Raw genomic sequence first — 12,696 nt, forward strand, 5'->3', positions numbered from 1 at the left:
GCCTGGCGCCTGGTTTTTCTGCCGACTTTGGACGGTTGCCGTTGCTTTACTATTACAATACTCGCACTCTATTGCCGATGAATCAGAGTGAGATATTGGATGGCACTGCACATCAAAGACGCCGCCTGGCGGGTCGAGGTCGAGTACGCGGGTAGGCAGGCGGGGTGGGCGTGTGTGAGTCCGGTAGCAAGTGTGGTGTTTCGAGCAGCGGTTCAGTTTGTCACTTATCCAGCTGGCTGCTTTGTCAACCTTTGCGATGCAGGTGACGTGCCGTCTCATGGGAACTCCAATCCACGGTGCTGATAGAATCTGCAAGTTAGTAGCGAATTCACAGTCGGCATAGATGGGTTCTGGGTCGACTTACGCGTCTGGGCTGCCTGCTCCTGTGTTCTGTAGATCTCAAATCGGCCCAGATCGAGATGCTTGCCGTTATTATCGAGTAGTTGAGTAAACAGCTGTCTTGACTCCGATCTATACTCCAGCTCCATGCCGGCGGCCAGCTTTGACCGGCCCCTTATGTGCGAGGCGATATTGTAAAGCAGGCCACAGGAGGAACACTGCCTCGCGCTCCGCTTCAGGTCATTCAGGTTGATGGACCACCTGGGGTGGGACCTTTGTCCCTCCTCTCGTTCATCATTTCGACGCGCGTGGCACAGTTGGCAGCGACATTTGCTGCAGGTCCTACCATTAGTAGCGTCCTCCTCATGACGGGAAAAAGTCACCAGGCCACCGTCGTTGGAGGTTGGGAGCTCATCGTTTTGCCAGGCCGTCTCTTCCTCGTCGATTGGTCCCTGGGTTAACACGTCCAGGCCAGCCCTCTGGGTGACCCCTTCTAATATATGCCCCTCTTCAATCATTGTGTTTTGGGCAAAGCCCGGTGCCCCTGAGCGCGTGTAATACTCGGTCATAGGGAACACTGGAAGGTCGCGCTCGAAAATGTCGACGAAATGCTTGACTCGGTGTCTGTTCGAAATAGCGGGCAGGACTGTGTCCTGGGATATACCGTCGGCTCTCCTCCTTTCCACCGATTTGGGAAGCTGGTAATCTTCGGGTCTCTCCCTGAAATCGTCCTCCGTCAACAAGTCCCCGGCGAGAATGCGACCCATGTCGGTTCCTTTGATATCCTGGTTGTCTCGGCAAATGTCTTGTAGCAAAGCTCTTAAGAATGGAACAGGACTCTCGGAGAAGGGGCAGTCCGCATGCTTGTTGTCGCCCAGAAATCCATCCGTTTTCATGTCCGGAAGTGCGTTGCCATCTAACCGATGTGGAAGCCCAAGGAAGTCACACACGTAAGTATACTCCGCATATGAGCGCAGAAATAACTGTCCTGCGAACAGATTCAACAGTCGTATCAATTGCAGGGGCACGACCCAGTTATGTGGAAGCGCAGGTGTGGTATATAGAGCCAGGTCTTCCAGTGACCGGAGTAGTGGACTCACCCGTGGCGCGTACATGTGCAGGCGGACGTGGTCGTTGTAGCCGTCTTTGGTGAACTTAAGTAGGAGTTCGTTTGCTTCCCACGAGCTGAGAAGTACCATGTGCGCAACGTTGCCGTCTTTGGTAGTGCTGGTCATCACCCAGTGCACCGGACGGAGATAGTGGTCCGAGATGAACTTGCGTGACTGCTGAGAATCGACAGTCCGGGCGAATTCGCGAGTCGCAAGTAGGTCGCAAGGGAACTGGGATAGCACCTTCTGGCCGCGCACACTAGAAGCTTCGAATATCTTGAATGCTGGAATGAAAGCTTCGGAGAGACGATCGGTGTCAATTATGCCACACCGGGCAAACTTTAAGACATCATCGTGGAGGTCAGGCCTCAGCGGCGCCAAAGCGACGGGCTTCTGCAGCTGTCGCTGTTCCTCCCGCTCTGGCGCAAGCTCTCGCTCCTGCTCTTCGCCGGCCCGTGTGGGGTGCATTGAAATAACACCGAAGCTGCCGCATCTCTTTTCGATCAGCTTTAGTTCTTCCCTTCTCGCCTCCAATAGCGGTCTTGCTGTCTCCCTTTTGAAAATGTTCTCTCTTTTCGGAGGGCTGTACCGTTGAGCGAGAGTCTGTGCCTCTTTCTCGAGAAACTTGTGGGCAAATTGCTTTCGCATGGCCACGGTACTGTTTCTTAAATCTTTCCACAGCACTTCGTGGACTTGGTGCCGTATGCCCTGCATCGCATAGAGACCGATACTCTTTTCACTTTCACGCCATGTCTCCCTAATCGCCCAGCGCAAGATATGCATCACCCGAAGCTCGTCGTTCTTTTGGACCCCATTGAGGCTGGTCACTTTCTCTGCAATTTCATCCGAAACAAGGAACTCAATTGACTGCCCTCTGCCAAGCATCCTCATCCTCATGCACGCTTCACCGCAGCTTTGGTCAGTATTTGATGTGGGCGATATTTAGAGAAGGGAAAGAAGGACGCCTTGTACGTACCTTGCACAAGCTTATCTTTCGTCACATTCGGTCCCAGAGTCACGGAGGCGCGGTAGTGCGGTGGAAGCTTAAGATCGGTCCCTCTTGTGTGGGCCTCATCAAGAAAGACGAGACATGCCGAGGTGTGCATCGAGTAGGGTGAGGCCAGGAATGCTTCTGTACGTCCATCCTTCGTCACGACGACAAGATTGCCCTTTCCGTCGAATACGATGACGGCCTCGGCCGTATCGGCTTTGTGGAGCCAGGCGTTCGCAACTTCTAGGTTGTTCATATCTAGAAGCTGGGCGCCAACGTCAAGGATCACCCTGATCTCTGGACTTGACTTTGACAGCTGATCTAGGATGAATTCGGCGGCCGATTGCTTTCCTTTGGTCGTCATGTCTATCCTTCGAACTGTGTTCTCAGGCCTAAGGAGGCAATCCAAGACAGCGGCGTTAGTGTATGGCTGTAGGTCTAGGTAGCGAACGGGCAATGGCAACATGTCCCTCGAGTCGTTTGTGCCGCTGAATCCGGTGAGTAGATGTTTCCTCCGACCTGTAAGGTCCCATGGGGATGCAGAAAGCTTCTCTGGGAATTCTCGCATCTGTCTGGCGAACAATATGTTGGACAGGTAGTAGTCGATGACGCGTTTGGTAAACCGTAGGTGATTGAAAATGCCATTGGCACACTGCTTGTTATCCTTGAGGTTGATGCTGGTCAAGTGCCGAAGTTCTACGGGGATGTTCTTGTTGTCCTTGATCCAGGCGCTGTATTCTGAGCTCCCTCCGTCAGATCGATTGCGCAAGTACCGGAATGCTTCCATAAGTTCGCCATCTGTCAGTCCTCTGTAATAGTAAGAGAGACAGGTGCACAAGATAACAACGTCCGGGTGGCTGAATTCAGATCTCGGTGATGGCCAGTCCTTCGCAACGTAGGGGACTGCTACCCCTGTTCGAGGCCTCCTCTCTTCACTTAAGCCGTAGTTGACCGTCCATCGCTTCTGCAGAACAAAGCCAAGAACTCCAAGGGCTAACAAGCCCCTGAGGAGGAGGGCATAAGGCCTTGTGGTCTTCGACATGAACCCCCGTTCCATTTCTTTCACGATGCTCTGGTCCGGATCAGCTTTAGTGATGTATTCGAGTAAGGTCTGAGACAAGGTTCTATCGGAATGGAGAGCGACCTTAGATAGTCCCTCGAGACCTTCAATGCATATTTCCTCGGCGACCGCTTTGGCAAGCACCAAAGCGGTCGAGTTCTGCGTGATCCTTGTTTTGGGGAACGCCCTGTGCAGTCCCTCCCGCTCGTCAAACTCTAATCCACGCTGGCCATTCTTATGCAGCCTCTCAGCCGCTTTTGCGAGAACTGAGAGTACATCTTGGATAAGCTGCCATCTCTGGCGTCCAAAGTTGAGATTCTGTTGGGTGCCCATGGCATATGTGAGCTCATATCGAGGGTTGAAAACCTCATCGGCCTCATCGATGATGTCTCGAGAGTGATCTTCCAACTGAGATAGGCCCTCCAAAATGGTGCTACCGGTGGTGCCATCAGAGTTTTTGATAATCGCTTCGAGCCCCAGAAGCCTTAGCGACAGGATGTGGTCGACCTGTAGGAGTAAAATACCACCATTTCTCTTACATTCATCACATAGGTCGACCAGCACGTTCGCACCCTCCTTGTCCAGTTTCAATTTTCGAGATACGGGCAAGGTGTAGATCCGCCGGTTGAGGAGGCGGCCTAGTTTGTGTGCAAGAATCTGCATCATCAGCCCGAACTGTGGCTTAGTTACGACTACACGAACAAGGGCGCTATCGGCCAGTGCCGCTGCAACGATAGGGATGATCACAGAAGATTTCCCCTCGCCCATATTGAGCTGCATGACGGCATGACCTAGATCTCTCGGCTGCACGGTGTAGCCCTGCAGCATATGCCGGGCGATGCTTTCTTGCACTGGTCGAATGAATATTCCGTTTTCGACTTCGAGCAAGAGAGATTCGGGATGCTTCATGCGGTCCCAGTCTGGATCTTTAGGCTGCACACCTTCCAGTTTCATGCTCGCCGTATCGTTAAGCTCTCGCAGTACTTCGTCCCTTGCGAGATCTGCCGGCAGTCCTGCGGCTCTAGCAAGTCTCTCGGCCCTCTGGAGTACTCTGATGGAGTAGGCAAAGCTCATGATGGCCTGCTTCCATTCCGGGGAGGTCGGCCGATGTCGGCGAGGTGTTAGGTGCTCAAGGAGTAGGATCGTTGTGATTCGCGGCTGCAGGGGGCCGAGAAATGCCCCACGTCCAGCTGCATTCGGCGACTGCTTCAGCGTGTGAGTGATATCGGTCCGCATCTTCTCCACGGCAACCTGGCAATCTGCCAAATGCCCAGCGGTTCTTTCTTTGAAGTCATCCTTCAGAAATCCGTCTAGAGAAGGCCTAGATGGCAATCTAACGGACTGATTCGTGAACTCGTCTATACTGTGCTGTAGTCGCTCCACGTACTTTGACCGGTGCTCAGGGCCATCTTGACAGTCTTCTGACAGGATCTTACGCAGTCGGCTAACCCTCAGCTCTGTTGTATTATCGTCGTGTTTGCTTCGGAGTATGTACGCTTCGAACTGCTCGGGCTGTAGGGGGGAAATTTCTGGAGGGTTTTGTGCGAAGAGGTCGTCCACGCTCACGGACCTGCGTCGGTCGTCGCCTTGTTGGGCTCCAGCTATTGTAATGGTTCTTCGAGTCTCTTCAACTTCAATCTCTTGTTGTTTGAGTGAGCGTGCCTTGTCAATTGCGTTGCGGAGGTATGCCATGTACTTTCCGTTACGAGACCATGAGCTGAAGAGATCACGAACGTCCGCCATAATAGCATCCAGCGGGAGGTATTTTCGATAACGACTTGCGTCAGCAGGCTCATCTATATTGTCGCATGGATCCTGTCGCGAGAGAGCATTGACGAGATCGGTAACAGCGGCCGATTTGTCCGGCTCGAAACGCCAACGCCACACATTCTGACCCCATGCATGCTTTTTGATTAACTGAGTCAGTCGCTTGACTTCGGTTACCGCGCCGTCTGTGAGTCTGAGCTCAGATTCTTGCACGGGTACCGGGAGGTTGCGCACCGCGTGAGACATTGCAAAGGTCAGAAGTAGCTGAATAATTCCAGCATCTGTCTCCTCCGCGAAGCTCAGCGCTGCAAAGAACATGGTAAGCCTATACCGATCGTGGAAGTGTTCACCGGCTTCGTCCAAATTGCTATCCCGGACCCAGGCCAGAATATCGAACCATGAATGCCTCAGAGTTGACGACAGGCGATCCAACCAGCGGACATTAAAGTCCCGTCCGAACTGTTGTGTGGGTACGTATCCAGGACCCTGGTCCTCATCTCTGGGATAGTCCTCGAGCTCTTCCTTGGAGCCTTCGATTCGGCAACGGAGGGCCAAAGCCAACGCCTCAAAAGTGGAGTCAGGGATCTCTTCAGTTCGCTGAGCAGCATCGCTCCGAGTATTTGCTAACAGATTCGCCACGCTGTAGCTGCGTAGGCCAGCAGGGGAGCCCGTGTTTTCATCCCGTGCCTTGTAATCTTCATCATGGCTCGTCGTGAACTCCTCGGCGCCGAATTGAGCCACTCGAAACGTTGCCGCTCTGTTCAGGGACCGGCGAACTAACTCGTCCTGCGATGTCCCCAGCTTTTCGATTTCAACCTTGCCTCCTTTATGTTTCTCCCGAAAGAAAAACTGACATCTGCGTGCATGGTTGAGGATAGCCTGGACAGAGACGTAAAAGGCGTCGTCCTGCGCGAGCATGGAGAGTTGTGACCAAATGGCGGTGGCTACGCGGCCATCCGCGAGAACGGTGAGAAAGCGTCGGGGGCTCAGGCCAGCAATTTGACGCAGGAGGCTCTCTGGCCCTTTCCGAAGCCTGTCGAAAGACTTGACCGCAGCCGTGTTAAGGATTCGGAGTGCTTCCTCGGTCCCAGTACGACCTGTCAGGGGGTCTGGGAGGCAATGCGACGTGATGGCATGCAAGTAAACCAGGAACAGCTTGTTTCCCAAGGCGCCGCCATCGTTGAGTTGTCCGAGTGTGGTATCTATCTGCAGAAAGTGGTGTTTGATTGGCCTTCTGTCTCCAGTATGCACCCAGGATGAGGCATGTCCACTCTGCTCTTTGGCGAAACACAACTTCCCGTGAGGCACGACGACAGCTCTCAAGCCCGAGGCTTTGAATTTGAGGACCAGCTTACTCTGGAGTCCCACTAGCGCTCCAAATGACTGGCTACCATCCACCGAGAAACCTCTATAGTGATTCGAAGTGATTGACGTGTCTCCAGGAAGAAGACTGAAGCGCATACCGTATCGTGGGAGTTCAATTTCCAAGCATCCAGTTCCGTGACCGTCTTGGATAAGCATGAGATGGATGAATTTCGGTAATTCGATCGACTGAAAGATGCTTGTCACTGTGCTCCATGTTTTGCTGCGGCTGCCAACGAGACACGTCGACGCGTTTCGCTTCAGCTGAGCTGGAGACGCATCGTCAACTCCTAGATGGAGCACAAAACCATGGCGTCCGCCTGCCTCTCCGATGGGTTCCCAGGCTTTCTTCAAAGGCCGAAACTCGACCGTGTTCTTGTCTTCGACCCACCAGTGGATGTAGTCGGAGACCAGTAGAGGTGGGAAATCCCCCTCTAGCTTGCGTGGCGGAATGAATTCGTACATCTGCCCCCCTTTCTCAGCGCGTATTATGAGCCCATCATCGCCCTTGCCGAAGTGAATGGGAAAATGCTCAAACTGAGGCTTCTCGGCAGAGAAAACAGTCTTTTCTAGCTTCTTTGGAAAGACCTTTATTACCCGTTCCCCGAAGAGCCGTCTATATGTGTCGTCAATGAGGTACTCCTGGGGCAGTGAGCTTATCGGCATATGATCCATGAGGAATTGTCCCGTTAGGAGGTTGTATTGAAACTCGTGCATTGAGGTCCTCTCGTCTTCAATCTTTCCTGCCGCACTCAGGACATGTCGGTAGTCATCTTCTTCTGCGATAGTCCATTCTGTTGGCGGAGCATATTCTGCCCAGATCTCCGTTACGGCAATATCGAGGCAGGTGTGTATGCCAGGCTTGTGTGCTATTGTGCCACGTAAGAAGTCCTCGGCGGTATAGGAGAGCCGGCGCCAGCGATAGAGTAGAAGATTCATAACTGGATCCACCTCGATTTCCGATACGTCTCTCGGCACCTCACCCGCGGTAAGCTCGGCGATGAAAATTGACGCGGCAACAAGAATGGAAGCCTCCTTCACGTCTGCTAAGACAACCGGAAGAGCATTACCAATATCGAAGGTCACATGGCATATCAGAGCTAATAGCAAAGCTTGTTTGCTCAAGTTCTTGCGACCTTGGACGGAATCACTCTCCTCGATGCTTTTGCGGAGATCTCTTACGCAGGATATCGCTCGGTGGCGTATTTCGGACAAAAACGACAGGCAGTGGATGCGGACGGTGTTTCTAGTTGACATGGAGAACAGCCTGGTGGCGAGGCTAAGATATATGCACCAAGAGACGTGGTTGTCCCAGTTCTTGCTGACTCTGGCAAAGGCGTCTTCCAGAGCGTCGATTAGTCGTAACCCAAAGGTCTCGTCATCTAGGATGGCATGAGACTGACGGAGGGGGCCATCGCCGACACTGGGGCCCGCTTCATTGGCTGTTTGGAGGACAAGATACAAAGTATCCACCTTGTTGAAGTCCAGTGTGGGAGCTAGCAGTTGCTCCAGGATATTTCGCCACTGAAGCAAATCCCCCGCCCGCAGAGTACCGAAGATCTTGAATTCGTCGCGGGACATGTTCGAGGGAAGTTCCGGCGAGCTTGTCGTTGCCGCGGTGACATCGTTTTCTGAGTGAGAGGTGCCCACAATGTACTGCCTCAGTGCTTCATGTGTAGTTGGAGGTGGATAGGCGAAACCTGCATGAAGCTGCCCCAATAGCTGCGACGGGACAATTGGCTTTCTAGTTAGGGTGTCGTACAGCTCATATACATAGCCATGAGGCGTGAAAATCTTCTCCTTTGCCTCAGAAACTAGAATACTCGTGCCATGTGAAGATTTGGAGGGCACAGATGTGGAGGCAGGTCGAAACCTGAACCCCCGAGCCCCACCCTGAGGACCCAAGGTGTTTGCGACCACGGGGTGCTTCTGGGTGAGGTAAGGCTCACGTTGAGAGGGTTGATTGGCCGTAGGATCGGGGTGGGTTGTCGCGGTAAGGATCCGGAGCGTCAGGTCCCTCCATCGTGCATAAACTTCGGGGAGTTGGAGCTCGAAGACAAGCGTTTTGGCAACTAGCTCATCGTCTGGGAGAGGCTCTTCGAAGACCTGGATACTCATTCGCCGGGCTGTATCCCTCTCTTCGCATATCGAGCAATCGGACCAGTACCAGTCGTGGTGGCACGGCGGAGCCCTGTTAACTTCACGAATACGGGCGTCAAACTTGTCCTTTAATTTTCCATACTCGGCCTCCTTCGCAGCTTTCGCCGATTCAGCAGCCTTCCGGAGCCTATCGTGCAATGTCTTCAGTTCGGAGCAGGATTCATAGTACCGGACAGCAAAGGAGTTAGGTTGGGTGCTTCCTTCTACGAATTCCCATGGGACACCCATCTTGGCGTCTTTTTGCCGTTTATTAAGGTGGTACTCCAAGGCCGCAAGTCGAGTGAGATCCTCCTTTCTGGGTAAAATGAGGAAGTTAAACATGCCAGGTCGGAATCCGGTGTGGTACTCGCGGAGTGCCGGATAGAAATTGGTGGCGTATAGGTCGCAGGCTACCCATAACTCCATGACCGTGAGTATCTTCATGGATTGGGCCTCGGGTATGTGCCGATATACATCCTCTGCAGCAGTGAGGTAGATTTCTGCCATGTCGGCCAGCGCCACGAAGCGGCTCCGCGCCTCTAGGCTATCATATGGTGGTCCATCCATCACTAGGCTGAGAGTTGAGAGGTTTCGGAGGCGCTGTTGTCAACACAAGGCTGGGATTTGAGAGGTGATAGGGGCACTGCTGGTACCACAAGAGATTAGCAGCTGGAAGATAGTTGAAAGATTTAGTATCTGCTGCGCTTTCTATTGCAAAAGATTTTTGTTGGCCCGGGCTGCACCCCCGGTTGGACTGAGTGGGATGATTGGGCCTCTATGCTGGCTGGCTGCGTTGTCCGCAAAGGGGCTGACCGGTCAGCGATGCCTTGCACGGCTGACGCTGCCAAGCGAAGAACAACAAACACGCATTCATCCAGATATCACCCTCAACCACCGCGCCTTGAGATTTCAGCCCTACGGGAAAGAGACGCCTTTCTTCGTAGCTAGCATTCCTGTAGAAGTCGCCGGATCGATGGCTGCTTCAGTGAAGCCAAAAACGAATCTGACAGAGGCGCTGTATCAGATCGCCCATGTCTTCTTGCCGCCACAAGTCCCACAGCAGGATGATACGAACGTGTTCCATGAGATGAAGCTCATGGCCACTGTGAGCGATGCCTTGCGGGAACTCCGCAGGAGGCTACCGCCAGGCCGGACGCGCGAGCTCGACGGAGCAATCCGGCTGATGGAGAACACCACTATGGCACGATCGGCCACCGGTATGCTTCATCCGAAGCTCCTTGAGGAAAGGCTTCTCAGGTTGGGGAATTCTGGTGAGTCGTCCAGTTTATTCGTGGTCCGGGGCCTCATCTCGTTATGATGGCACTGGTCGCAGCCTTAGAGCTAACAATCGGTGCTTCCAAGACTCGCTTGCAATACACGTCGCACAACAAAATGCCGGTCTTCTAGTCACCAGGATGGACGATGAATTCCTGTTCGAATCCATGGAGCTCCTGGCGAGCGACGCCGCTGTGACGGCCTGCAAAGGCCGCCTGGTAAGAAACTTCCCGGGGCAGTCCGTGGGCATCAAGGCCGGCGTTCTGGATGGCGACCAGTTCCGAGAGACCCTCATAGACGTCATCGTCAAGCTCGACCAAGAATCTGCCTCTTCTACAGGACCTGACAATACGATAAAGCATGCCAAAATACCAGACACAACACACCCGAGGCTCGTCACCGAGATGATCATGTCGGTCATCCTTGCATTCGGCCGGCCGGTAGACACGGTGGTCATTCGCAAAAATACCCGAAGGGGAGTGTTACTCGGTCATGGCCCGGTTCCCTGGCGTAGATCACCGCTATGGTTATTGATCAGAGTAGCGCTTCAGCTCTCCCTCGAACGCCTCGCGATCAAGTTTCAATCCAAGGGAGCCAGACACTCTCTATATAAACAGGCCATGATTTGCATTATGGCCCGTTTGCTGAACGTGGCCACCGAACACGGCGGTGTTCCTCACGATATGCTCTATAGCATGAGGGCCAAGATATCGCGGCGCATGCTGAAACTGAGCCCGGACGCGGGGGAAGCCTGGGTGGCGGAAGTTGAAGAATCAATGAAGAAAACGAGTGATGTCATCCAAAAGGAGTGGGAGCGGATTCAAAAGGTAGAGGCCGTGCCACTGAACTTTAGCCAGCTGTCTACGTTGGACTTTGAGGCGGACACGGCCTTGAGTCTTCATTCGCTAGGTCCGTATCTAGACCAGAATTCCGACACGACTCCCCTGCCATGTGATCAGAAAGGGGAAGAATCCAGCGGGCATTCGTTCCAACGGAACAATGGCCGGTACCTCCCGAGGCATAACTTTACTCGTGACCAGGACTTTCTGTTCCTCGAATTAGCCGACTTCGAACACTCGGTGACGAGGTTGCTCGGCTCGTATATAATCGACGGAGCCGAACCGGCTGAGCGTAGGCCTAGCGAGCTCACGTCGGGTCTCGAAAATCTCGCTCGACAGGACAGCCCTTCCATGTCAACATATTCACCAATCCAAAGAGATCAAGTGCGACTCATAAGGTTCAAAGGGCCTTTCTCCGTTGATGCCGTCAATCTGGAGATGGAGTCCTTTAGCATCTCGTCCCCGCCTGAATTCCGCGTCTTGTCTTCTCGTTGCGATGGAGAGGCTCCTAGCCAATCTGTCATGGTGAATCAGCAGCCGTTTCTGATTTCTGGGAGTCTATATACCGCATTGCTCGACGTTCGGGATCATCATTCTGAACGCTCGGCTTGGTTGTGGGTGGAGCCTCTCTGCACCGACGGTAGCAGCATGGGGGAAAGAACGACGCTAGTCACCACAAGACAACGTATTTATACATCATCCGTTGAAGTTCTGGTGTCTTTGACGCCCGGCACGTCACCTTTGGCTGAACACTTCAGGCTAGTCTTCGAGCTATCCCACGATCTCGCTATCATGAACGCAGATGATTGGCTACGCACACTGCACGCAAGGTTGGACAGGAACCACCTCGACTCTGAGACTTTCTTCGAACTGTTACTTGGGTTTGCAGACGGCCTTTGGTTTTCGAACCCCTGGGCTCCGCAGGAGGTCTCCTTCAGCAGAACGTCGCCGCTGATCATGAGCGGGGCAAACTCGACCCGCCTAGCAGCACTATGTGCCGTCTTGGGGGGATTGAGAAGCTGTCCCTTCATATGCAATTCATTGAAAGAAAGGCCAGCTGCACTCGCAGCTATCAACACAATTTTACTCTTGGGGAGCTCGCGCCAACTCCAAGGAGACATGCGACTGACAAATGATGAAATCCAGGTCAACCTTGCCGACTCTTTGCTCCAAACTCTTGGGATCATCCCAAATTATTCTAGCGTGGTGGAACCACACGACAGAGTCTACAGTCTCGTTGGGCTGATGGGAGCCACGGATCTTCCCGAGAAACTCCAGCCAAACTACAGCCTTCCGTTCGCCCAAGTCTACCACGAGTACGCACAACATCTGATCCAGAAGACCGGGAAGATCCTTTTGAGCTCCGGCACCGGCAATCGTCTCCGCGGCGTGCCAACCTGGGTCCCCGACTTCAGATACCTGCACCGCCCCACCTGGCCACCGGTTGCAAGACGGTCTAAGATTTCCTTTTCGTCAGAAGGGCAGGTCATGAATGCGAAAGGAAAGGTCCTAACTGAAGTCGTCGGCGTCTTCCCCCGGAAATACCGCGAGACCCAGGCACCGGTCCAACGGCCCCGGGGCCTCGAATCCGACACGGCGCGGACCGGCCTGAACATTCAAGCCACCATCCTTAAGGGTCTCTTCGGCGACTGGCGTCATTTATTCTCACAGGGAAGCGGACGAGACTTTTACAAACGCATGGATGAGACGGGCATTGCGAATCAGCTGCATCGTCGCCTTGACCAGCACATCGACTACTTCGCTACCTTCGGCGGGCAATTGGGTAGCCGCGACGGTGTGGAGGTGGGTGATATC

At 53.6% G+C, this 12,696-nt stretch overlaps 2 protein-coding genes across 2 annotated transcripts; one reads left to right on the forward strand and one right to left on the reverse strand.

Annotated features, from left to right (window-relative positions):
* Window positions 1-1,061: 1,061 nt before the first annotated feature.
* On the reverse strand, window positions 1,062-9,334 carry BU26DRAFT_494697 (uncharacterized protein; the record flags this gene model as incomplete). Its single annotated transcript, XM_033826195.1, has 3 exons — window positions 1,062-2,350; window positions 2,425-5,633; window positions 5,895-9,334. Coding segments are annotated over 3 exons (7,938 nt in total), but the record flags the coding sequence as incomplete, so codon positions are not given.
* Window positions 9,335-10,128: 794 nt separating this feature from the next.
* On the forward strand, window positions 10,129-10,785 carry BU26DRAFT_387094 (uncharacterized protein; the record flags this gene model as incomplete). The annotated part of the gene is made up of 1 exon (XM_033822654.1): window positions 10,129-10,785. A coding segment is annotated over one exon (657 nt), but the record flags the coding sequence as incomplete, so codon positions are not given.
* Between the last annotated feature and the right edge of the window lie 1,911 nt (window positions 10,786-12,696).

This window comes from Trematosphaeria pertusa, assembly GCF_010094035.1.
Source record: "Trematosphaeria pertusa strain CBS 122368 unplaced genomic scaffold BU26scaffold_20, whole genome shotgun sequence".
In the NCBI taxonomy this organism is placed as follows: Eukaryota; Fungi; Ascomycota; class Dothideomycetes; order Pleosporales; family Trematosphaeriaceae; genus Trematosphaeria; species Trematosphaeria pertusa.